This window comes from Myotis yumanensis, unplaced genomic scaffold (assembly GCF_028538775.1).
Source record: "Myotis yumanensis isolate MYYU_CA2020_CCGP unplaced genomic scaffold, mMyoYum1.0.hap1 SCAF_7, whole genome shotgun sequence".
NCBI lineage: Eukaryota > Metazoa > Chordata > Mammalia > Chiroptera > Vespertilionidae > Myotis > Myotis yumanensis.
The window spans coordinates 9,445,282-9,470,516 of NW_027223758.1; the positions used below are offsets into that span (position 1 = coordinate 9,445,282).

The 25,235-nt window shown below is 44.1% G+C and overlaps 1 protein-coding gene across 4 annotated transcripts in view; it reads left to right on the top strand.

Annotated features, from left to right (window-relative positions):
• The window catches only part of ZNF217 (zinc finger protein 217), a 38,474-nt gene extending 16,280 nt beyond the window's left edge, over window positions 1–22,194 (top strand). For 2 of the 4 annotated variants that reach the window (XM_070419742.1, XM_070419744.1), the window contains 5 exons: window positions 9,883–11,618; window positions 15,870–15,986; window positions 17,098–18,660; window positions 20,387–20,518; window positions 21,888–22,194. In XM_070419742.1, the coding sequence (XP_070275843.1) occupies window positions 10,232–11,618; window positions 15,870–15,986; window positions 17,098–18,660; window positions 20,387–20,496 (3,177 nt within the window). In that variant the 5' untranslated portion in view covers window positions 9,883–10,231 and the 3' untranslated portion in view covers window positions 20,497–20,518; window positions 21,888–22,194. Of the gene's footprint in view, window positions 1–1,209; window positions 1,288–9,110; window positions 9,134–9,882; window positions 11,619–15,869; window positions 15,987–17,097; window positions 18,661–20,386; window positions 20,519–21,887 lie in introns of those variants that run through there. The other 2 variants (XM_070419746.1, XM_070419745.1) reach the window with 2 other exon arrangements.
• The last annotated feature ends 3,041 nt before the right edge of the window (window positions 22,195–25,235 follow it).

Here is a 25,235-nt window from a genome sequence, read left to right on the forward strand (position 1 = left end):
CCCGCGCCGCCCTCGGGTCTCCGTGCTCGTTACCTCGCCCCCTCCCCGGCCGGCCGCCCCGCCCGCGCCCCGGTTCCCACTCGACTCCGCTCCTCTCGGGCGCCCCCTCCCCACCCGGCGCGTGCAGGCAGCGCTTCCCCGTCACACACTCGGGAAGCAGCCGAGCTGGCTGGGGGCGGGGGGGCTGCGTGGGGGTCCGTGGGGGCTCCCCGAAAAGTTGGGTGGCGCCGCGGGGCGGGTCTGCCCACTCGGCCGCGGGGGGCGGCGGCCGGCGCGGGGTCCCTCACGGTGGCCCGGGAGGGGCCGGGCAAGTTGGCAACGGCCAAAACAATGCGTCCTAACAGGCGTCCCCCGCAGACAATGGCCGGGACCGTGCACCCGGGCCCGGCGGAGGGCGCGTCCTCAGGGGTCGGGGGTGGGGCCTGACGGGGCCCCGGGCCCCCACGCGCATCCCCGCGAACCCCCCCGGGCGCCCCAAATCCGTGCCCGGGAGTCCCAGTCTTCTGCCCATCTCTGAGGAGGCGGTGCGCGGGGCTGTGCTTCCTGGGTGTGAAACGAGGATTTTTATTCACCCCCTTTCATTTTAAAGATTAAAAAAAAAACAACCCTAAAAATAACCCGTAGATTAGAAGCTTGAAGAATGTCTCCCTAACTCAGTTCTAGCTGGAGACCCCAGCCGGCTGGAAGCAGAACCAGGAACTCCAAGGGGCAGGAGGGACTGAAATGTTCGCCTGAAAGTGTGTTTTTTTCTAAAAGGGAAGTTTCTGCCAGCGGGCGCTGAGTGGCGAAACCGCGCAGTTTCAGATGTAGAGCCCTCTTCCCTCTTGATTTGGCCCCAAAATGCTAGCGGCACGGGATTGGGGGGGCGGGGGGTGAGGGGAGGGGGCCGGGCCGGGGGCGGCCTGGCGGGTCCTGCGCCGCCGGCCGGGCGAGAGGTGGCCCGCGGGGGGCCGAGGCCGGTACCTGAGCGCCGGGGTCCCAGCCGTTCAGGTCCTGGGTGGGACCCCACGTTTGAGGATTCGGGGTACGGCCGCCGAGGCCGGGCAGCCGCGTCCTGGGCGGAGGGGGCGGGCGGGCGGGGAGTTGCTCCGCCGGGAAAGAGCCACCGGTGGCCACTCGGGACCCCAGGAGCCTGTTCCCATTGGGAGCCGCAGAAACTTTTTTTTTTTCTTTTTCCCTCTAAGAGCAGGAGAGTCGCTTCGGGGTGGAAGGCTGCGGTGTGTGGCTCCCCCGGGAAATCTCTCTGGCCTCAGTTTATCTCCGAGGCAGCTTCCAGGGCTGGGAGCGGTGAGCATTCCTGAGCGTGCGAGGCAAATGGCGGTTGGGGGGGTCCTGCGGGCAGGTCGGGGCCCGGGCCGGCGACCCCCGTGCGCGCCGCAGCCTCGCCGCTTCCCTGGGTTTCTAGGTCGTTTGCAGCCATTACACTGGAGGTTTTAAGGAGCCTCGGTCTGATTCCGTTCAGGTTGAGGCAATTACGTCTTCATCGCTTTTGAGTTGGTTGAATGAGTTGACATGAGATTAAGCCCAACAAAAGGAAGGCCGGGCCCCAGCAGCTGCCGGCCGGCCGGGCCGGGCCGTAGGTAGGGGTCTCGGGAGGCCCTTTCCCTTCCCTCCTGTGTGTCAGGAAGTTCATCAGCGCTTCTCTACTGTACTTCTCCCGTGGAGCAGATGGACCGCCTTGATACCCATAGACTTAAAGCGCCAAGTTTTATAATATGTGGAGAATGAGCAATAGACCTAGGGTTTCTAATAGGTTTAGGGTCTGTAGTGACAAGTGCAGAGCAATCACGTAATGGCTTTTTGTCTGAAAAAATAGAACAATCGGACCACTAGTTTGTGCTTGCTTAGTTAATGTGTGCTGAGAACTTTTAAGGTGTGTCCTGAATGGTAGATGGCTTTTTCTGAGAAGTCATGTTTATTTTAGATACTGTTTTGTTCAGTATTCCAAAGACTGTAGTAGTGTGTTTGTGTTTTTCAATCCTGGTGTTTTAGGCGAAGTCACCCCTTCCCCCCGTTGCTGCCATATTTAATGTTATGTAAGTATTAGGTTCTAGAGACAGGGCCTTCTTTAAAAACCCAGAAGTCAATTTTATTATTTATTTGGCTCATTTGTTAGAATAGGGTTACTAATCTGGTCGTTTGGAATTTTAGTTATTTGGTGTGAGGAGGAAGCCTGTAGCTCTGCACATTGATTTGCATGCCGGAGGAGGAAGTAGGGGGAAGATTACGACTTTTCTAGGTGGACACATTTTAGTGTCCCACTTCTTTAAGTCCATTTATCTTAACACCTTCTAACACTTTGCTGTTTGACTTTTGCGTGTTTTTTTTTTTTTAAGAAATAACTTGCGAGATCGAAGTTTAGCAGTTGTCTTGGGTTCATATTATTCCCTTTCACTTCTTAATTTAAAAAAAGGGAACTAATATACCACTGAAATAAAGCCTGTAAAGTGTTTTCCCCCTTCAGCCTGAAGAATCTATTTAGATCACAGCGTAACCCCCTCCCTTCTCTGGGTAGTAGGGGAGGAAGGAGGAGGAGTGAAGGTTTTGGCTCTGCCTTTACTTTTAAGGTTTAAGGTGGAGGTGGATTTGCATTCTCTTTGTAAGTAAGCCTCCATGTTTGGCAGTGGAACTTCTGGGAGGAATAGCAGCCCAGTCGTCCTTTTAAAGAGGAAATCTGAAAATAAGACTTAATCAAGTCACTTACAAACTGATGAAATACTCAGGAATATAATGGCCTGGCAAGGACAGTCCCTTTATCTCATTTCAGATAAATGCTCATCACTTTTCTCTCATGTAACAGTATTTATGATGAAATGGCATGTTCTTGCCACAGCAGGGTTGCCTTTTCCCAGCTCCAGAGCACTCTTAATTCCGAGCCGCTTGGTGAGAGCCTCAGGGGTCCCGAAAGATGTGTTTTCCCACTTTATAAAGTTACATTCTTTCCTCTCCATTGTCACGAACGTGATATTGGCTGATAAGGACTTTGGAGTAGTTTTAATGACTCTTGACTGCCTACAATGTACTACTTATAAAAAAGAGATATGCTTTTATCTGACTCTGAGGGCTGTGATTGGCCTTCTCTTATGTTTTACAAGAAGCTTTGTTTCCACTTGCTCAAAAAAAAATTTCAGTTTAAGGTGTTCAAATATGGCTTGTATGTTATGGGTTTTGAGGTTGCTGTGTATGACTTGTCTTAAGTGGTTTAGTCCTAATTTCCTACTTCAATCAAATTCTGTAGCAGAATGGTTAATAGGTGAACAGTGGCTAGGTATTTTCTTTATTTCTTTCTTTCTTTCTTTTTTTTTTTTTTTTTTAGTGGCTAGGTATTTTCAAGCCTTAGGAATAAAAACATGAGACAGTTCTATATTCTGATGAGAATGCCAATAGAATAAAACAAATGTAATGAGACTTTAAATTAAATGACTAAATTGGGATAGCTAGAATAGTTTTCACATTACCGAGGTGTTACAAAATAAAAACCTGGAAGGTATTTACAGTCCAGGCATTAAAGGAATCCCAATCATATCAAATGCTCTAAATAGTGAAGGTTTTGGTCCCAACCTGTGAATTAAACCCAGAGCAGTAGGAAGAGAGAAGATTTGTCTACTCATCTCCAGATGTGGGGGAGGGGTGTTGACTAGTTTAAATGCACGTGGGAGACTGAATTACACAAAGACAGCAGGAAATTTCTTAAATTTGGGTGAGGGAAGCTTGATCATTATACCTTAATGGCCTCATTTTGGGTGTAGCAGAAGAACTTTACTGAAATGCTGGCTTAAGAATAAGGTGATTTGGCTTGTTTTTCTGCAACCAGTACTACAGTTAGGCACATGTGCAGTGGTATGTGGGGCAAAGGATTTTGAAGTGAGACCATGGGTGAGGGCAGATAGGAATCTGACTTTGAGGAAGTGGGAGGACAGGGACCATCCTTTCTTAAAATCTGCAGCTCTGATAAGCAAGCTCAATTCTTGTTATAAATCTATCTTCCAGATAAATAAAAGGGCAGCCCTTGCCAGCGTCTGCTGTCTCCAGTTGTCCCTTTATGCCTAACATTGGGACCCTCCCGAAAAAGGGCATTGGAATACTTGCTGGCAGCCTGTTCTTCACATCCCCATTACTTCCTGCCCAGGGTAACAGCAAAGCTGAGTTACTGGAAATTTGGGGCCAGTTTGGTAATTTTATGATCAAGTTGAGAAATAAAATTACTAAACCTGAAAAGACAGCTGAGCAAGTTGTATGAGAGAATGAGTTTAATTCCTTAGGCTGTGTTCTTACGCTTTACCAAAGATGCTGGCTTTTTTGTGGGCTCTTGTGTCTTGTGTATAGGTGTTCCTTATTTTCTAGTGTCAGAAAGCCTTTGAATTTAAAATCGTTCAAAATTTATAGTGATATGGCCTGGAGATTGAGAGCCCAGATATGTTTTGTTCTTGAATCAGCATTAGGATAAATACTTGTGTTTTTTTTTCCTACCTATATCAAATCTGGATAACTTCAAAAACACTTCACTTATACCAGAATTATTTTCATTCTTAATCAGTGGATAAGTGTTGTTCATATATGAATCCACTGAACACTGACTATATGTTTTAATTGAAAAGAGACTTTTTTTTTCTTAATTTTGAAAGCAAACAGGTGATTTAAAAGGGCCAACTTACAACTTTAGTATTTACTCTCTACAAAGACTGGGAGGGCAGTATTTATGTCTGTAAAGAACCACCTCATGCCTTTAAAAGGCATTGACTGCCATGTTTATGTTTAATCTGAAGTTAAGTTGGGTACAATTAAAAACACTCACTTTGGCCTTGTGGGAAAAGAGGTGTAGGGGTGTAGAGTAGTGGTATGGTATGGTATAATGCTTAAAGTTATTTTTATATACAAATATATATATGTGTGTGTACCTGTACACATTCACTATTTTCTTTGTAGAGAGTTAAAGAATACAGGTAAAGATAGAACAATTTGCTTTTTTAGTTCTCGCTCCCTCTCTTTGGTACAGCAATATTCTAAAATCTTTTCAAAATGTTAAGGTAGTACTGGTTAAGTCAATAAGAACTCATTGATAGTAATGCTTAATCTTGCTTAATTAAAATTCTTTTTTTATCCATTTTCCTTATAGTTCTCTTTCAGGACAAGATAAAAAATTTCAAAGCCAGTTTACAGACCACAGTATCTGTAATACTGATAATACTGAAACTAAAACTAATACACGGTGCTCTAAGTTCACATTAATATCCTTTAACTGACTTAATTGATTTAGAATGAAGTAGGCAGAGTTTTTTTATTTTTTATTTTTTCCTGAGGCAGCGTTTTTAATCATGACATTCAAATATGCTAATGTGATTACATTTTATAGTACTACTGTGGTTTCTAATCCTATTTAGAACTAACTAGGCACTTGCATACAATTTCAAGAAAATGAGCTTATATCCTTTAGATTAGAATCTTCCCAAACTCTGCCTTTGAACAGTCTCCTGGTTTTGAATAGTTTAGGTTGGGATGTTGAATATCAACTTTGAGTATTTTCATCTTTTTCTGTCACTTTTAAACATCTTTCCACAACTATTTTAGGAAAGTTGGGGGTTGACTCCTGGGTGTGACGTTGGTGATTTCCTTGAAATGGTACTGAAGGATTTTAAGTTACAGGTTTTGATTACTACTGTAGATTACTTTATAGAGTTATCTCCACTAGTCAGATTAAGAAAAAATAGTATGTGTAAAATATGGAAGGGAAACTTCTATAAGAACTGTAAGTTTCCTTAACCAGATCTTGGAGATAATTTTACAGTTTAAAGGTTCAAATGAATTCGTCAATGACTAGCAGTTTGTTTAGGTTGTATGTTTTAATAATCATTTTATTGGGCTCTTAACTGGGAGGGGGGTAGTAGATTTACTGGTTACTTCACAATGCGTGGCTATAAATAGAATTTTTATGTGTTCTGGACAGTTTTTAAGGACCATGAATACCTTACTGCTCCATACTATGGTAATGAGTAGTCAACATCAAGAAATGTAAGATACCTCTTATGAAGGACAGCTGTGCTGTCTCAGAGGGTAACAGTCTGGTTGCTTCCACACATCAAGAACAATATATAAAGTTAAAAACAGCAATTACCAGCCTGGTGGCATTTACTTCTGATTTGTTGTGCTTACGCTTAAATTATTGTGCTTTTCATTAAGCACTGTATAATGTGTAATATTTGCTGATTTCTAGATCTATAAGGTGTGGCAGAATTCACAGTAGTTTTACTCACATTGAGTATCTTAAAAAACAAAACAAAACAGAAGAAATGACCTAAAAAACATCAGACTTCTATTTTAAGCAGTTAGAGCAATAGGGTTCCTGTTTTTTTTAGAAAGATGGTGGTGTGGTAAATTAAAAAAAAATCTATTAAGGTAATCACAATATAAATAAAACCCTAGTGTTCTTTCAGAATGTAAGGTTAAACTGAAGAACTTCTTGCCTTTGGCCTTGGATATATATGGCTGAGGGTTAAGTGCTATTTATGAGAGTAAAGGTTCTAGGAAAAGTTTTTAAACATTGAAAACCATTTTTGCGAAGTGCTTTTTAGTAGCTTAGTGTGTTTGGAATGCTCCCTTTTCTGCCACTAAAAGCATTTAGAGTGTAAGTGTTGGGAATGTCCTCCTCCCTCCCCCCTCCAGTGCTTTGTCAAGAGAGACAATTGACATTATCAATAGTCATCGTTCTGTGGCTTCTGTGTGCTTCACATGAGGAGGTCTGGGAAGGCTGTGTGCACTCACCCCATTCAGTTGGAAATGGTGGTTGGTTAACAGTAATTAGGTTAGAATGTCTATTTCTCCTAAGTTCTGTATTTATTAGAAAGCCTTTATTATTACAATCCCTCTAAATATTTTTGTTTAGCAGATTGGTTTTAAGTGACGTAAATACTGATTTATAATTTAAGGAAGTGTTTTGTCTACATATAATTTCTAAGGCAGGCGTCGGGGCATTTGCTATTAGGTTTCCCAAGCATGGCCCGCATTTTTGTTTCAGTGAGTCTGAGTTGATGGTTGTAAACCAAAGTGATGGTTGCTTGTGCTGGTCAACTTTATGGTATGGTTACATGATTTTTCTTTTTATTACTCTCTTGAAATTGCAGAGAATGGTAATGAGATGGCAGTGTGGAAGTTGTGATGAACATTCAAGTTAACAATATCAGCTGTGGTTGGTGACCTAGGCCAGAGATTCATATACTGACTGTACTATGTAGTGCTGTTCATTTATTCACCAGGAGTTTATTGAGGGCCTAACTCTGTCCGGGACCCCTTCTAGGTGCGCACTGGAGGTGGTGGGGGAACAAGGCGACGGGGTCTCTGCTCCTAGGCTCTAGGCTCTTTAAAGGGGTGGTGACCCATGGTTTTCAGTCTTGTGGGTGAGTAGTAAGGATTTCAATGACCCAGGGTCGTCTAGTGCCTGGGACAGTTAGGCAAGTTACTGACTATCAGAATCTATCTCACAAGCCTCCCCAGAGGAAGAGCTTCAGTTTTCCCTGGGAGGTAGTCTTCCCCCTGCCACCCTGGAGGACTCCCTGGCCTGTGCCATCTTCCCTCATCTTCAGGCCTCCGCCCTGTTCACGACTCTCCCCTCTCCCCAGGCAGAAAGGAAAGCGCCTTTTCTTCCTTTACCAATCCTTTCGGTCTTTTGTTAGGGGGATAACTTAACCCAGATATTTAACATTTCAGAGATAAAAATGGAACCTACACTGTCTTTCCAGGCTGCTTTTCCAGCCTTTGCCTGGTGGGAAGTCACAGGGATACCCACCTCATGTTTCTAATCCAGAAACTGGGTGTAGGTTGTGTCTTTTGGGGAAAGATTATTTTTAGAAAAGTGGAATTCCCCAAAACTTAAAAATGTCACAGAGTAGTGAATTTTCTTCAAAAAAGAAAAGTTAATAATGTTTGAGGTTTGACATGGTTGGGCGGGGGGGGGGGGGGGGGGGGGGGGGGGGGCTAAGTTTGATTTTTGCCAAATTAGGACATTAAAAAAACAACACACCTCTACTATGTGCCATTGCATCCTTTGTTTTTTTTTAAAAAGGTTATTTTGGCACCAAAAACTAGAAAAGAGCTTAAATAGAGGGCAGTCTTTATTCAAATTGAAATGAATATGAACTCGAGTTGTTTTTCTTTTTCTCACTTAGCTGTTGGCCAGTGAAAACAGTGTTGTCAGGGTTTGGTAACTGCTTTTCTAGAATACGTGCTGGTAATTTCTTCAGTTAAAATAGTATGCGGGATGCTGGCAGTCAATAAATATTTGTTGAATGATAAATGCCTGCATAGAAACCTAAATGATCAGTCATGTATTCAAATATCATTTAATATTTTGATTAGTATAGTCATTAAGTATTCTTTTGACTATATCTGTCCATAAATATAGGTCTGTCCCCCAGAACCATAGAATTTTGGAACTATGAGGTGATCTATAATTTATCACCTTTTCTGCCACTAAAAGCATTAAGTAGATACGGTTGAGATAATGTGGTGACCACTTTAAGGTTGTGACTCAGGCAGGACTAGAATTCAGGTTTCCGGAGTCTTCTATGATATCCCTCCAAGTTGGTAGTCAGCCCATGGGTTGACCCTCTATTGTGATGGCAAACAAAAGACTAAGAAATTAACACAGAATACTTCAGTGCATTCTTTCTTTACTCTGATCTTTGATCTATAGTCTTATTTGGAAAAGTTTAAAGTTTAGTTTTTTTCAAAATGAAGATAACAAGGAATATGAACAGTTTCTCTTTGATGAGTGTGAAGAAATGTTTCCTCATCTTTGAGCTTGCTCTTTGAGGAAGTGGAGAGAAGGAAAGTAAACTTTTTTTTTCTTTAACGTTGCCTGCCTGTGGTGGGAGTAGTTTGCATGCCCTTTTGTTTTCTTGGGTAGAATTAACTGACTTCAGTTAAAGTAGTTGGGATTATTTAAAAACGGTTCCTATACTTGCTGTAAAGGTGGAGGGTTTTGGCTTTAGAGGTTAATTCTTCTCCAAGAGTGAAAATTGACTTCTAAATCAGCCTTAGAGCTAAATGCAGTCACATCCCCCCCCCCTCCCCCGCCCAGCCAGTGCACATGCGAAAGGTGGATACAAATGAAAGGACCCATTTCTGACTTCAAGACTAAGTAAGGCATGTTGAACCAGCTATGTTGAGGATCTTATTTTAAACGTGTACATTCACAAAGTAGTGTTGTATGTATTTCCTTATTAGACAGGAAGCCTTCCCTGATGCTTGTTGAAGGTAGAGAGTTGTCAAAAGCAAACTGGGATTGGGCAGTGGTTTGGGGTGTACAGTATCCAGTGAATCAGAATTTCTCATGGTTCCCTTGGCCAAGATGAACCACCATCTTGAGGTGTTCTGTATTTCTTGAGGGGAATTTTAGGAAAGGTCCCTATTTTGTGTGTTCGACGTGTGTAATCCCCTAGTGTGCTTTCAGGCATGTGTGTTTCTTATCTGTTCTTTTGTATATAAGACAGTTTGAAGCTCTGGCTTTTAAAATTTTACCTTTCTTTGTCATCTTATTTTTATAGTCTCTAGATTTGTAGAGGCTGTTTATAAATATACAGATGTACAGTTCAGTGACATTTTAGATGTATTTATCTGAATTGGACAGTTTCTATCCTGAAACTGCACAGTTTGGATTTAAACCATTAAAGCACCATGTTTTAAGTTTCCTAACTGGATGGAATTCTAGTGATGTAATAGGTGTGCTGATTGGATAAATGAAATCGTTATTTAATCAACAAGCTTGTTTAACAGGCTGGCACTGTGTTAAGTTATGCCTTCTCTGCTACATGGAAAAGGTCCCTGTGACCATGCACCCAGCCCTCTCTTTCGGGCCGTAGCTAACCCTTTCTGTTTTTCCCCCTCTAGGTTTTGGAAATCTTGTCTCCAGATTGCTGGAATTGACTTGCTCAATTGACTCATTCGCTCTCAGTGGAGACAAAGAGAAGTAATGCTTTGTGCTGACTCATATTTGAATCAAAGCATCGCGGAAAGAACCAGTGATACTCTGTCATTGAGCTTCCTAAGACTTCTGAAGATAAGAAGTTAGAGGAATATACATTTTCTTTTGAACTTTTATAACAAATATTTGCTCTAGTTTTGAAGCCCAGGACCGCTGGGGGTGTGAGTGACAAGTATTACAAGTGGCCTTATTCCAAGTCCAGAAATTCCTCAGCCAGATTCTTGTTTTATACACAGTCCTGAAGTGACAGGAAACATGCCAACTCAATCCCTCTTAGTGTATATGGATGGACCGGAAGTTATTGGCAATTCTCTTGGCAGCCAGATGGAGCTAGATGATGCCATGTCTGTAAAAGGGACCACCACTGTTCCTTTCAGAGCCACGCAAGAGAAGAGCATCATCCAAATCGAAGGCTACACGCCCTTGGACTGCATGTTCTGCAGTCAGACCTTCACCCACTCTGAAGACCTCAATAAGCACGTGCTGCTGCAGCACCGGCCCATCCTCTGTGAGCCTGCAGTTCTGCGTGTGGAAGCAGAGTATCTCAGCCCTCTAGATAAAGGCCAGGTGCGAACAGAACCCCCCAAGGACAAGAGTGGCAAAGAGAATGAAGACCTGAGCTGTGAAGTGTGTGGGCAGACGTTCAGAGTTGCGTTTGACGTGGAGATCCACATGAAGAAACACAAGGACTCTTTCACCTATGGGTGTCACGTGTGTGGACGAAGGTTCAAGGAGCCCTGGTTTCTGAAGAACCACATGCGAACACACAACGGCAAGTCGGGGGCCAAGAGCAAGCTGCAGCAGGGCTTGGAAAGCCCGGTCACCATCAACGAGGTTGTCCAGGAGCAGGCTGCGGAGAGCATCTCCTCTCCTTTCAAGATGTGCATGGTTTGTGGCTTCCTATTTCCAAATATAGAAAGTCTAATTGATCACAGGAAGATGCACACCAAAGACACGGCTTCCGGTGACAGCAGTCCCCAGGCAGACTCTCAGCAGACGGGGATGCCAGCCCCTAGAGACGAGTTCCTACAGTTCTTAAACCTCAGACCCAAAGCTCACCCTGAAACCGTGAAGCAGCCCACCAGATGGATACCTCAGCTCGACCCATTCACCACCTACCAGGCCTGGCAGCTGGCCACCAAGGGCAAAGTCGCCGTCTGCCGGGAGGTGAAGGAGCAGCCCGGGCAGGAAGGGAGCACCGACAACGATGATTCGGACAAAGAAGAGCTTGGAGAAATCTGGAACGGGAGTAAAAGCCATCCTGAAGGTTCTGGAAAGTCCAGATCCAATAAGAGCGGTTGTACAGGCCTAGCACAAGATAAGGAGAAGCCTAGACATGCCAACGGTGAAGTGCCTTCTGGGGACGCGGACCCCAAGTTGTCCAGTAAGAGTGAGAAGCCCACGCATTGCTCTGAGTGTGGCAAGGTGTTCAGAACCTACCACCAGCTGGTCCTGCACTCGAGAGTCCACAAGAAGGACCGGAGGACAGATGCCGAGTCCCCCACCATGTCTGTGGACGGCCGGCAGCTGAGGACGTGTTCTCCAGAGCTAGCCGGCACCCTGGATGAAAACGGAGCCACAGATCGAGAAGGAGGCTCTGAAGATGGATCCGAGGACGGACTTCCCGAAGGCCTCCATCTGGGTAAGCTGCGTGCTGGGCGTGGCCCTCTGAGGGCACGGTCAGCTCAGGGTCTGGGCAGCTCAGGGTCCGGGGCCTTGGAGTCCAGGCTATTGGGATACCACCCTGTCGAAAGTCACTTGACCCCCTCTGGGTTGAGTTAAAAGGCCTATCTATCAAGGTTTCTTCCTGTTCTGAAAGTTCTGGGATTTTATATTTTGCTAATAAAGGACACACATTATTTTACCTTGTGCATCAGCCTAAAGTGATGCTTCTTAAGTGGGGTGTTTTGCCCCAGAGCAGTGGTCGCCAACCTATTGGACCTCACGGACCACCGGTTGGTGACCGCTGCCCCAGAGGACATCTGGCAGTGTCTGGAGACATTTTTGGTTGGCACAACTGTGTGGGGGTGTGTGCTGCTGGCACCCAGTGGGTGGAGGCCAGGTAACGCTGCTAAACATCCCCCAGTGCATAGATGGCCCCACAACAGAGAATGATCCTCCCAAACTCAGTAGCTCAGGGTTGAGACCCTGGCTTTTGCTTAACTTTTTTTTGGCATTCCTGATCTTACCTATAAAAATAAGATACCCTTATGCGTAAACTTCCCTATCTGTCAAGGCCCAGCTCTCATATGTTTATTGCAAATGGATTTCCAATGGTGACAGGGCACTAGGAATGATGGGTAACCAGAGTGAGAATACTGCTGTTAGAGACACCACTTGGTGTGCCTTGTATCCCGTCCTTTGTGTCTGGGGGTAGTGTTCATTAAGTTACCTCAGAAATAAATGTGTCTGTAAAATACAGGGCATGTGAACACACCAAAGGGGTTCTCAAGCAATCTCATTTGCTCTGCCAAGTTTCTACTGTGCTAATGACATTTATTATGGGAACCGGAAGCTGCTATTGAAGGCTGGTTAACAGGTTGCTGGAGTCCCAGTGGACGCTAGCCAGGGCAGAGGACTCCACCTGTGGGGAGTCTTGTCCACCCTCTCCTCTCCCAGAGCTTCTCATCATTTGATCATATTTTGCTTGAATAAAGAATTCTGCTGCTGGAAAGCAGTTATAAAACCCAGCAAGTGGATGATGAGAACATGAGTTAGTTTTAGAGAAACGTTACCATTTAGAAAAGTGTTTTCGGTTAAAACAAATGCTGCCTTTTGTTGTAACTTGACTGGATGTCTGTAAGAGGTCTGCGCGTGAGACCCAAGATGAGTTTGACCAGATAATACATGGGACTTGCCATCCTCTTTTAAGCCTGTGCCTGGTTCTTTTTCTGATCACGTGGTGGATGTGAGAGCCGTGGTTTTCATGTCAGATTTAGACTGCTTTGAGTTTCTTGGGATGCAGGAAACCTAGCACTTAGAGAACTACCATCTTCAGTGTTCAGAAGTCCAGAAAATACATTATGGTGTCTTAGTGACATCATAAAAAACTTTAAACCCAGCCCTCTAGTCTTCTAGGTGGTATCTTTCAGAGTCGGTTCTATTCAGGGCCATGTGATCATTGGGAAATAATGAGGCTCTAGAGATGCCCCAAAGCTCCGAGAGGAATGAAATGGCCTGTCCATGTTCTGCCAGCAGGTGGTGTGGGCAGAAGAACCTGGTGGAATGTCAGTCAGTGTGGCTAAGTGGTTGAGCATGAACCAGGAGGTCACAGTTCAATTCCTGATCAGGGCATGGGTTGTGGGCTCGATCCTCAGTAGAGGGCATGTAGGAGGCAGCCAATCAATGATTCTCTCTCAGTTGATGTTTCTACCTATCTCTCCCTCTCCTTCCTTTCTCTGAAATCAATAACATATTTTAAAAATTTTAATTAAAAAAAAAAAAAGAACCTGATGGAAAACTTGGGCTTGGTCGTCGGGCAACTAGAATACCCATTATAGCTGGGAGCGCCAAGACCTGGGTTTAGTCTGGTTCTGCCACTGCATTGTTTTGTGACCGATTATGTGTTGCTTAACCTTTCTTTGCCCTGATTTCCCTGTTTGCGAAATTGGTTCATCGAAATTTTCCTTGTCTTTCACCTCTCAAGGATGATTTCCACAGCTTGCCTATAAAAAGTTCAGTCCTTAAAGGACAGCACTGTAAAATCAAAGGTGATGCTAAAAAGAGCAGGAACCAGGTAGATGTGGACATTTCATGTCCTTTCTGTTAGAACAAAGGCATTGCCTAACCTTTTGGATCTGATGCAACATACCATAAATCCTGACACATAGTTGGAAGTAGGAAATTGCGATTAAGGTACCAACCCAGCAACAGACTCGGCTAGTTGAGTGTGATTGTAAAGAGAGCTGGGTGTTCTGTATGCGGGGAATTGTTTTTCTTAGATTTATGAGGCTGGGGCAAAAGTAGGTTTGCAGTTGTGAGTGTGTGACAGACTTTATTCTTGTATTTATTAATTACTGTATTTTCCATTTGAACAACTGTAAACCTACTTTTGCCCTGCTCTGTATTATGATGCCTTCTGGTCTAGATTGAGTTTACTATAATTTATTATCAACCTGGCTTTCTTTAGATTTATTTATTTTTTTGTTGTTTTAATATGAGAAGAACGGAGAAGAGAGAAAGGGAAACATCAATGATGAGAGAGAATCATTGATCAGCTGCCTCCTGCACGCCCCACATGGGGGATTGAACCCACAACCTGGGCATGTGCCCTGACCGGGAATAGAACTGTGACCTCCTGGTTCACAGGTCGACATTCAACTAGTAAGCCACACCGGCTGGGCATAGATTTACCTTTAAGAAGATCCAAAAGCGAAGTAAATAATTCATTACAAGTTTTTTTCCAGCTTTTAGAAGTGGGTTTAATAATAGTTCCTGTGATTACTTTTTAAAGTCCTTGTGGCACCTTTTTTTAGATCCAGGGTTGTCTCTGCCATGTTAGCACATGTAGAGGTGTTCAGAGGTTAAGCGGTGGACACATTTTCCTCAGGGGAACTTAGGGTGACGGAGTGTACGGTCCTGTCTTTATTGTACCTGGAGGCTGATTGAGGGTTGGCTTGTAAGCTGCTTTTTAAAATCAGTGAGCTATAAATAATCGAGAATGTGAAATGTGGAAGGAGCAGGGGAGAGAGAAGCTGGAAAGAATTTTTTCAAGGCAAAATGACCAGTTTAGTTATGCTAAATTTTAATAGCTGTCCCACTCATCACATTGTAATGTTCATAAGATGAGCTCTACAACAAGAGGACATTGAGCTAAAACTTAACCACTCATTTCTGGGGGAGCAGGTATTTTTACTGCAGCATATCTAATTGTCTTTTGGAGGGCTGGCGTGATGTTTAACGATCCTTTAATTATGTGTCCCCAGTTGACCTTTGCTCTGTTGCCTGTAAGATACACTGTCCTGATCATCCTGTCCAGATTGAAGTGTAAAGTTTAACGCATTGTAATTGAGGACAGGTTTGATTTGTCACCTAGATTGTGGCCATGTGTGTGCTGTGGACAATACAATCTGCTTTCCAGAACGTTGCTAAGTGTTGACAAACTTTCCTAGGTGGTTGCTGGTGCCAAACCTTTTATTTTCTGTGAAGATTAAGTTGTGCTTGCTACCCTCTAGTGGTAACTTGCCCAATCTTAAGATAAAAGTCTATTTTCACCGGTGGTTGGGAAAATTGGTGATTTATATTGGCTCAGTTTTCTAAATTAGACTTGCTCTGAAGAAGCTGGTTGTTCCAGCCGTTTGTGTAGGTCCGGCTCCAGCTGGCCTGATCCTGCTCGTTCTGCCACGTGGAGAGTGCTGCCTGCGCATCTGGCTGTCAATGATCTTTCCCTGATTAGCAAATGGAAAACTCAGTCTTTTTTTAAAAAATACATTTTTATTGATTTCAGAGAAGAAGGGAGAGGGAGAGAGAGAGAAACATCAGTGATGAGAGAGAATCATTGATCGGCTGCCTCCTGCACACCTCACACTGGGGATTGAGCTTGCAACCTGGGCATGTGCCCCGACCAGGAATTGAACTGTGACGTCCTGGTTCCTAGGTCGATGCTCAATCACTGAGTCACGCCAGCTGCGCAGAAAACTCAGTCTTTAACAGCAAACTGCTGCAGTCCAAAAACCCATCCCAAACAAACAAAAAAACTAAACACGCGCATGATATAAAACTGCAGACAGCCTCAAAACATTTGGTATGTTTTTAGCCTTTTTGGTTTACCCAACACTAATATAAAAGTTATTGTATGCTTTTTGAAAAATGTTTCTATCGAGACAATTTCAGTCAACTCGCCTTATTGATGTACTTGAGCTGTCTTTTTACATATTTTTGTTTCTGCTTTCAGATAAAAATGATGATGGAGGCAAAATAAAGCATCTGACATCCTCAAGAGAATGTAGTTACTGTGGAAAGTTTTTCCGTTCAAATTATTACCTCAATATTCATCTCAGAACGCATACAGGTAAGGAACTTTTTAGATTTTCTTAAAGGATGTATTAATCAAAAGAATTACAATGTGCTTTGTGTCCGATTTTTGTTGCTGTTCAGATAATCTGGTAGGTCCTTGGACTAGTTTAAGAATAAATGTGTAGCATGCAAGTTGCAGCTGTCATGTTAATACTTTCAGTATCATTGTAACTTGAACTATAGTTCCTATTTTGAAATTAGTTTCCTGTTTAGTTTCTGATTACCGTATTCTCTCATTTTCAAACCTCTTTCATGTGTTTTTAAAAAATTTTATTTATTGATTGCTTTTAGAGAAGCATTGATTTGTTACTTCACTTATTGATGCATTCTTTTACTTTTAAATTGAATTTGTTGGGTGACATTGGTTAATAAAATTATAGGTTTCAGGTATACAATTCTACAACACATCATCTGTATATTGTATATATATTTAACATCCCAAGTCAAGTCTCCTTCCATCACCACTGTTCTCCCTTTACCTTCTACCTCCCCATTCCCTTCCCTCTGGCAATCACCGTCCTATTGACATTGGTTGATTCTTGTATGTGCCCTTTCTGGGGATCGAAACTTGAAACCTTGGCAAAGTTATCAGGACAATGCTCTAACCAATGAGCTACCCAGCCAGGGCCTTTAATGTATTTAAGGTCACAGCTTCTATTTTTATAGTGTAGAATGAAACGGGAATATATTTTACAGTTTTTTCTTTAGATTATAGAAGCAGTTATAACAGTGGGTAGGAAGCTGCATGCACTTGAATTTCATCTCTTCCTCTCACTAGCTATGCAACTTTGGTCAAATGATTGACCTGTTCTGAGCCCCTGTTTTCTGAGCTGTAGAGATGGGATAATAATATTCACTTCCATAGGGTTATTATGCAGGTTAGAGAAGTATAAAATGTTGCTATTTTATTTTAAAAATTAAGACGTATTCACATGTTCAAATACTCAGTGTGGTAAGCGTGATAAAGCAAACACCTCATGAGGACCCCTGGATATGAAGATTAGTAGATGGAGAGGGAAAAGGAAAGAGCCCTGTATTCTGTGTGATAAAGATCTCTTTTGATTTTTTCCTAAACTTCTGTAATACGGTAGTGTTTCTTGTTTTAGGTGAAAAACCATACAAATGTGAATTTTGTGACTATGCTGCAGCCCAGAAGACCTCTCTACGGTATCACTTGGAGAGACACCACAAAGATAAGCAGGTCGATGTGGCCGCTGAGGTCAAGAGCGAAGGGAAAAACCAGGAAACGGAAGATGTACTACTCATCGCCGACAGTGCGCAAACCAAAAATTTGAAAAGATTTTTCGATGGTGCCAAAGATGTGAAAGGCAGCCCACCTGCCAAGCAACCTAAGGGGATGGCCCCTGCCTTTCAGAATGTTCTGGGCAGCGCTGTCCTCTTGCCAGTACACAAAGATACTCAGGATTTCAATAAAAATGCAACTGAAGGTAGTGCTGATCAGCTAGGCAGACACCCAGCCCCTGCTTATTTGGACGTGTTAAAGAAGAGACCAGCGCCCGAAGCTCAGGCTATCAACCTCGCTCACAGAGCAGAAGTGGCTGCTCCGCCTCATCCTCACCCAGACGCCACTGCTGCCCACAAGGCCGAGGTTGGCCTCAAAGAGAAGGCAGAGGTGGCAGCAGACAGCAGAGTGAAGCCCAGCATGGACTGTCAAGAGAAACCTTTAAATTTATCCCTCGGGGCGCTTCACAGTTGCCCGGCAATTTCTTTGAGCAAGAGTTTAATCCCAAGTATCACCTGCCCATTTTGTACTTTCAAGACCTTTTATCCAGAAGTTTTAATGATGCATCAGAGACTGGAGCATAAATACAATCCCGACGGTCACAAAAACTGTAGAAACAAGTCTTGGCTTAGAAACAGACGCACTGGCTGTCCACCAGCTCTCCTGGGAAAAGACGTGCCTCCCTTGTCCAGTTTCCCCAAGCCCAAGCCCAAGCCCAAGCCCGCCTTCCCAGCCCAGTCCAAGACCCTGCCGTCCGAGAAGGGGAAGCCGGGTCCCGTAGGGCCAGGCAAGGCCTCTCTGGCCTCAGGGACTGACTCTAGCACTTTAGCCCCCAGTAACCTGAAGTCGCACAGGCCACAGCCCAGCATCGGGGCGCAGGGGGCTTCAGCCGCCAGGCAGCAGCCCTCGGAGATGTTTTCTAAAAGTGGAGTTTCTCCTGCTCCGGAGAAGACCAAAAGGCCAGAGACCAAGTTCAAAGCCCCGGTGGTCTCCATGTCCCAGCCCTCCAGCAGCAGCACCATCAGTGGCTCAGCCGACTTCTCGGCCAAGCACGACGGCCTGTGGGCGCCCCCGGGAAGAGACTACTTCTATGGCCGCAGCGCAGGTGTTGCCAGCCTGGAGCTCGGAGAGCCGCTTCCCAAGCGGCCGAAAGCCGGGCCTGTGGTCCTGGATGCGGAGCAGCCTGGGCCCCACTACCGAAGGGTCCTTGACCTGCCCAAGTACCAGGTGGGCCGCGGAACCACAAGGCTGCTGCCCCAGGAGTACGCGTGCCCGCCGCCAACGGTGCTGCCCTCCAAGCCGCGGTTCCTGGCATCAGGCGAGATCGACTCTGCCAATGTGCTGACCTTACACAAGCCCTACGGCGGGCCCGGGTCGCTCTACACGTGCACCCCTGCGGGCTCTGCGGCTGGCGCTGCGCTGGAAGGTACTGCCCAGCCAGGTTCAGCTGTGCATTCTTGTGGGGGTTCCTCCCGGGGACAGAGTAGGGAGGGGGGGTCTGACAGCGGGGTGTTCCTAGGTTTGGCCATGGTTTGTGGTCCCCAAAGCTCGGCCCTCCAGGGTACGGTCTTATTCCTGAATATTGACTTTCTCTTGCTGATTTAATCTTTCTACCTTGTGGGGGTGATAATCAGAAAGGCTGTTGAGGAACCCTGACCTGACCCTCTCCTGCTCTGAAATCTCAGGTGCCATTTAGCCCTGGTCACCTCCCCCCATCAGGTCTTTTCCTCCCACAGATGTGGTGTGCCCAGCACTCACGCCCAACCTACCCTGGGATTTGAGATTTGGGGAACTTCTGCCCACATCTTACCACTCCTCCTAGGCTGTCAGCTCCTTTAGAGTGGAGCACGCATCTTGGAGAACTTGAATTGCCTGCAGCCCTCACGTGCCCCCACAAGGGAGGCCAGGGGTAGGGAGTAAATGCTACCTGACGACCTTGACCTGTCAGGAGCAGGCCCTGTGTGAACTGCTCTTAAACAATCTTTTGAGCTGTTTTGATGTCAGGACTAATAGAATTATTCTGCCTACTTAGTCCTTGGGAAATACTAAGAGAATTTCAAAAGTGCCAGTACTTCCCCATATATGTCAGTTAGCTTGTAGATAACTCGTGCTCTCCCCATGGGAGTGTGTTCAAAGCCTCGGCTTCCTTTTGGCAGCGCTTCGCAGTGGTGTCTGCCTGTGAAAGGGTAGATGAGAGTGTCCTGGGCCTGTCCCGCTCAGCAGACTGGGTGAAACCATCTCACCCTCCTGCAGAATGTAAGCTCAGTGCTTACTAATGTCAGATTATGGATTGTGTATGGTGACAGTACCCATCAGGGTTAGCTTGATGTGAATTGATCGCTAATTAAAAAACAATTGCTTTCCACACTCCAATGATTTTTTTTTTTTTTTTTTTTATTTTCCTCTTAAAGTATTACAAAGGGTATTACATAAGTATCCTTCCCCCCCCCCCCCCGCCCTTGACAAACCACTACCCTCCCTTACCCCCCAGTGTCTTATGTCCATTAGTTATGCTTATATGCATGCATACAAGTCCTTCGGTTGATCTCTTACTCCCCTCCCTCCTGCCCCCCAACTCTCTCTGGCCTTCCCACTGCAGTTTGACAATCAGTTTGAGGCAGCTCTGCCTCTGTATCTATTATTGTTCAAAAGTTTGTAATGGTCTTTATTATCCATGAATGCACACTCCAATGATTTTAATATTTTCGATGAAATATTAATTTTTGTTGCCTTTTAATTAAATGCGCCCATTTTCCCCCCTTGCACTTAAAGCGGACATGAGTCAAAACTTCGTCTTTACTTGATGAGAAGATACATGTTGCAAGTAGAGTCCTTTTTTAAATGAGTGGTTTTCTCTTCCACGGTTTTGGTTCTTGATGGATTTAGGTTGAAAGTATCTTATACTGCCTTTTTTTCTTCTGGCTTTTTAGTTCTTTCTACAACAGCCAGGACTTTGAGGATTTAGCGTTAGTGACCTAAGATCCTGTGGTAACACATGTCCTCCTGGCTCTTAAAGACACAACGGACTGGTGGGCTCCGACTACATTATCAGTTAGGAATTTAGAAAATTGACCTCTGACAGCCCACCCACAGCTTACCTAATGGCTTAAACTGAATTCTAAATGCCCTTTTACACTTTTTTTTTCAATCAGGAAAAAGGCCTGTGTCTTATCAACACTTATCTAGCAGCATGCTTCAAAAGAGAAACTATGAGAATTTTATTGGGAATGCACATTATCGGCCAAATGACAAGAAAACTTGATTTCCTATTTTGGGGAAGAAAGGTGAGCGTATATATAATGTATTGATTTTGTTTAATTGAAAATAAGCCATCTAGCTTAGCCAGTATAATAGAAAGTAAAATTGCTTTTCATTTTCATTTATATATTTTTTTAGGTGTTTTATTAAAACTTAGAGTGCTCAGGAGAGAAACAGTAAGATAGCAACTGAAAGTTAGTAAGCAGTTACTTTGTGGTAGGCATTGAATGTTTTATAAACATGGTTTTATTTCATCCTTCTTCCAGCAGGTGGCGGTAGGTCAGGCATCAGCAGACTGTGTTCTCTGCTTGTTTTTGTCAGTACAGTTTATTGGCACCAGGCCATGGTATTGTCTGTGGCTGCAGAGTTGGGTAGTTGTGAGTGGAACAGATTATTACTGACAGATTACTTGCACTGTGCACTACAGCCCATCAGTAACAGTACAGGCTGACTGTCCTGTCTGTCCAGCACTGGCCTTTTTCTGCAACCTCCAGACTTTTAGAGAGAGGAAGGGGGGCCGGGGGGAGGGAAGGAGGGAGGAGGGACGATAGAGAAAAGGAGAGGGAGAAACATTGATGTGAGAAAGAAACATTGATCGGTTACCTCCAGTATGCACCCCAACCAACTGGGACTGATCCTGCAATCTGGGCATGTGTCCTGATAGGGAATCAAACTGGTATCCTTTCGGCACATGGGAGGATGTTCAACCAACCGAGCCACAGTGGCCAAGGCCCTGCACCCTCTTGTCAAACAACCTTTCTGATACTTCAGGACCAGCTCACATACCATTTCTGCAAATGTTTGCAGAGAGCCAGGCTGCTTCCCCAGGTGTGTTGCCTCTGCCAGTGTGGTTCATGCCCTTTTCCACCCGTCTTACCTAGATGTCTGACTCCCACCACTAGCTGAGCTCCAGAGGGGAGTCCTTCGTCCAATGCCTAGCCCATAGCCGGGACTGTCATTGATAACTAGATAGATGTTGAACAGATAATGTTACAAACTTTTTATGTACCTTCTTGTGGACGGAGGTTACTCTGAGTCACTTGTTTTGTTAATGACTCCTGGTCTGTCCATACATTTTCCTCTCAAACGGTAGAAACTTGCAGAGTTTGTTGGAGTGGCAACTGGCTTTGCAGACTGAATTCACTGATGTGAACTGTGAGTCTTGGTTCATTCCTCTCCGCCGAATCAGTGAAATAAATACCAATGACCATGGAAGTTGTGTGGCTTTATCTGTCTATTTGTCTGTCTCCCGCTACTTCCACTGCAGAGTTCAAGCTCCAGCGCACACGCAGGGCTCGAGCTCTGTGGTTCTGTTGGTTTGGTGCACTTAGGGTTGTTGTTTAAACCCGCCTTCCGTTTGATCGCAGTCACTCTTTACACCTTTGTTTCCCTTAGGTCTTGATGGATGTGTGCTCCATGAAGTTGAGTCAGTTCATCCTTCGAGAAAGTGAGCGGTGAAAGCTACTGAAATAAGCTGTGACTGTACTGTACATACGCGCAAGGAACACTACGTGCTGCAAAGTGGTTCTGTTAACTTTTGTACCAAATAGCAATAAAAATTATAGTTGGAACAGTTGAGTTGTATACAAATGGAGACGGGAAATCTCTATTTTGTCCCTGAATAATATTTTTTTTTTTTTAGAATTGACCAAATAAGCAGAGTTTTTGCATACTTGAGCGCTGCTGAAAAGAATCATTTGGGCTGGGGGTGGGTGGGGAGAAAGTATATAATGCTTGCACCTCAGGTAAAATCTGTACATATATAAGTTGTACCTGCTTGTTTCAATACCCTGTGCATCCTTTTCCTCATGTAGCTCCTCACTCTGAGCAGTTCCTGCTATTTGTGTTCTTCCATTTAAGATGTACGTTTTAAATTTTTTGATGATTTGTATTATGTTAAATTGTCCGCAGTCTGTTGTCTTAAAATTTGTTAATGGAAGTATTGACCCTCTGTGAATATTTCTGTGTATGTCGAGGTCAGCTACTCTGATTTGGTGCCCTTTTATCACAAATGTCACGGTGTCGCCGAGGAGGAGCCGCTCCACGGTCCCCTCTGGGGAGTGGGTGTCTGCAGGGCAGCGATTCCTCTCTCAGCAGCCAGCTGCCAGCACACGCACCAAAGTGTATGTGGAGCTACTCAAATTAGTCTCCTTTCAAATGAATCATTTTTGTTGGAAAATTCAGTTTTTTTAGGTGTTTGCTTAAATTAGTAGATAAAAAATGAAACGCTAAATAATACATGATGCAGATATTGGAAGCAATTTTCAAGGAAATTAAAGTTTGGGGGAAATTTTTAGGTTTGTATTGGAAGTCAGTGCGTCTGCATTGGGGTCAACAGTGGGCATATTCAGACACGTTGGTTCTGAATAAGAACTTCTGGCCTGAGCCTTCTGGTAATCGGGGAAGAAGTGGCCTGCTTCTAGACTTCGGTTCTCTTCCCATTTTTGATTTTAAAGCAACAGTGTTTTCTCAGTACACATGCAATTTGGGTTTTAAAGAGAATAGAGCCACCGTTGACCGACTGGATGTTTTAAATTCCCGCCCCTTAATTTGCAGTTTGTAGCTGAGTTCTCCAGCAGCCCCTGGGTTTAACATTTTACTCAGAAAACTGTTTGAAAAATAATTTTGCACTGTTAATGTTTCTTGTCTTAAGAGTAAAGTCCTAAAAGAATCTTGATTTTTTTTTTTTTTTTTTTTTTTTTTTTTTTGGTTTGTTTTGTTTTCATTATGCAACGTGAACGAGACGTCTTAACTCCCGTGTGACAGGGAGACCGGCCTGAGATCAGTCTGCTGGCCTTGCAGCGAAGTGCTTCGTATCAGGAAAGCGTACACTATTAACCCCTTTTCCTGTTCACAAGCTGAGCCATATGTACATAATCTAGATTTTTGTTTCCATAGTTTTGCACTTTTATAGCCTATTTTTGAAGATTAACACATTTGCGAAGATGATTGACTTGATCATTGCTAATCTGATGAGTGTTACAGAAAGCTTGCTCTGACTGTAAGTGTAAATCTTAAAGGGGACACATCATAGTAGAGGGCTGAAACTGAAACCTTTATTTAAAAAAATCACCAAATCTACGTGAAAACGAGTCAGTTCGTGTTATGCTGAAATTATGGGGGTCTTCATATTTCTCCTTCCTAACCACATTTCTAAAACTATAAAATACCAGTTTTTTTTCTTTTTCACAGCCCTTGTATTCCAAAACATGTTGTCGTTGTTATTTTTGTCCGTCAGTATTAACTATTGGGATACTACTGGTTTTGTATGTTTTTTTCCTTTGGGACAACAGTACATATAATAGAGGTACAATCTGTTGGATTTTTGTTTATGTATTTATTTCATTCCAGTTTGATTTATTTTAATTGTTGATACTTAAGTTGTCAAACAGTAGATGTTACTTGTTTTATTTATGATATATTTCAGCTTAAAGTTATGTTATTATATGTGGATGTAAATATAGATTTGGTGTTTTGCAGTCTTGGTTTCTGGTCTTTATTGTGTTCGGTTTCCGATTTTGTTTCATTTAACTATTTATAAACAATTTTAAACAGACACGATAGTAGCGAGATTAGTATAATGACTACCCTCAACCAAAGCAACATTTTGTGTCTTTCTGCGCCTCCCTGCCCGTCTCCCCCCAGCTTTCTAAAGCAAATCTCAGACTGATTTAATTTCATCCCTAAAACAGCGCTTTTTATGATCACATGTGGCTGAATGGCCAAGGCTCCTCGAGCCGGCTGCCATCTCACAGCTCATAGGTTCACTCAGGGTCCAAACAAAAGTTTAGCTGGTCTGACCCCCCTGGGTGACATTTCATTGAAGAAACTGGGTCCTTGGTCCTACGCATTCTTGTTTGGGTTTCTTGCATACTTGCGTGTGGTTTCCTCTAACCTGTTTCTCCAGCCTCTGTATCCTATGAACTGGTCACTTCAGCTAGAGGTTTAAGGTAGACTGGAGCTCAGGTTGGGGGGAGGGGCTATGGACTTCTATGGCGTCACCACTGGACACATATAGCACGGGGGCTTTCCAACCAGTAGTGATAAGTTGGACTGGTGGGTTCAGAAGTCCCAGTGAGCAACCTGCATCGAGTTTTCCCATCAACCTTCCTCCTTTGGGTTTTAGCAACCCTCGAACGTTGGGAATGTTACACAAGGTGATTTTGTAATAAAGTCTGTCATTCCTTACGCATGTGTGAGTTGGACTCCTGTGAAGACCTCACTGTGATTTGGTTCCCCTGACAGCTTAAACGTAAAGGAGTCACCAGATCTTCCAGACATGACTGCCAGATGGACTTTTGACGCTCAGTCTCCTGTCTCTGGCCAACAGGCTCCTCTAAGTTGGCTCTGTGTTTGAGTTTGAGACAATGCTCTGAAGGCTTCTTAGCTTTTTGCTATGAGGCTTTCTGGGTTCATCCTGAACACTTGAGATGCAGACCTGGAGACATTTTCCATGGACCCTGGGCTCCATTGATGGGAAATGGTGATTGCAAACAGTCATCTGGGGAGAAGGGGTGCATCATCGGGTTGCTTCAGCTCCGGAGCTGAAATAGGTATTTTCTTTCATAAAAATACCTCAGCTCTGCTGGTTTTGCTCGGTTGGTTGGCCATCATCCCCATACACCAGGAAGTCACTGGGTTGCAGGCTTGATCCCCCAGGAGAGGGTGTGCAGGAGGCAGCCAATCTGTTTCTCTCCCTCTCTCTCTGAAATGACATTTATTGAAGGAAAATACCTCTTTAAG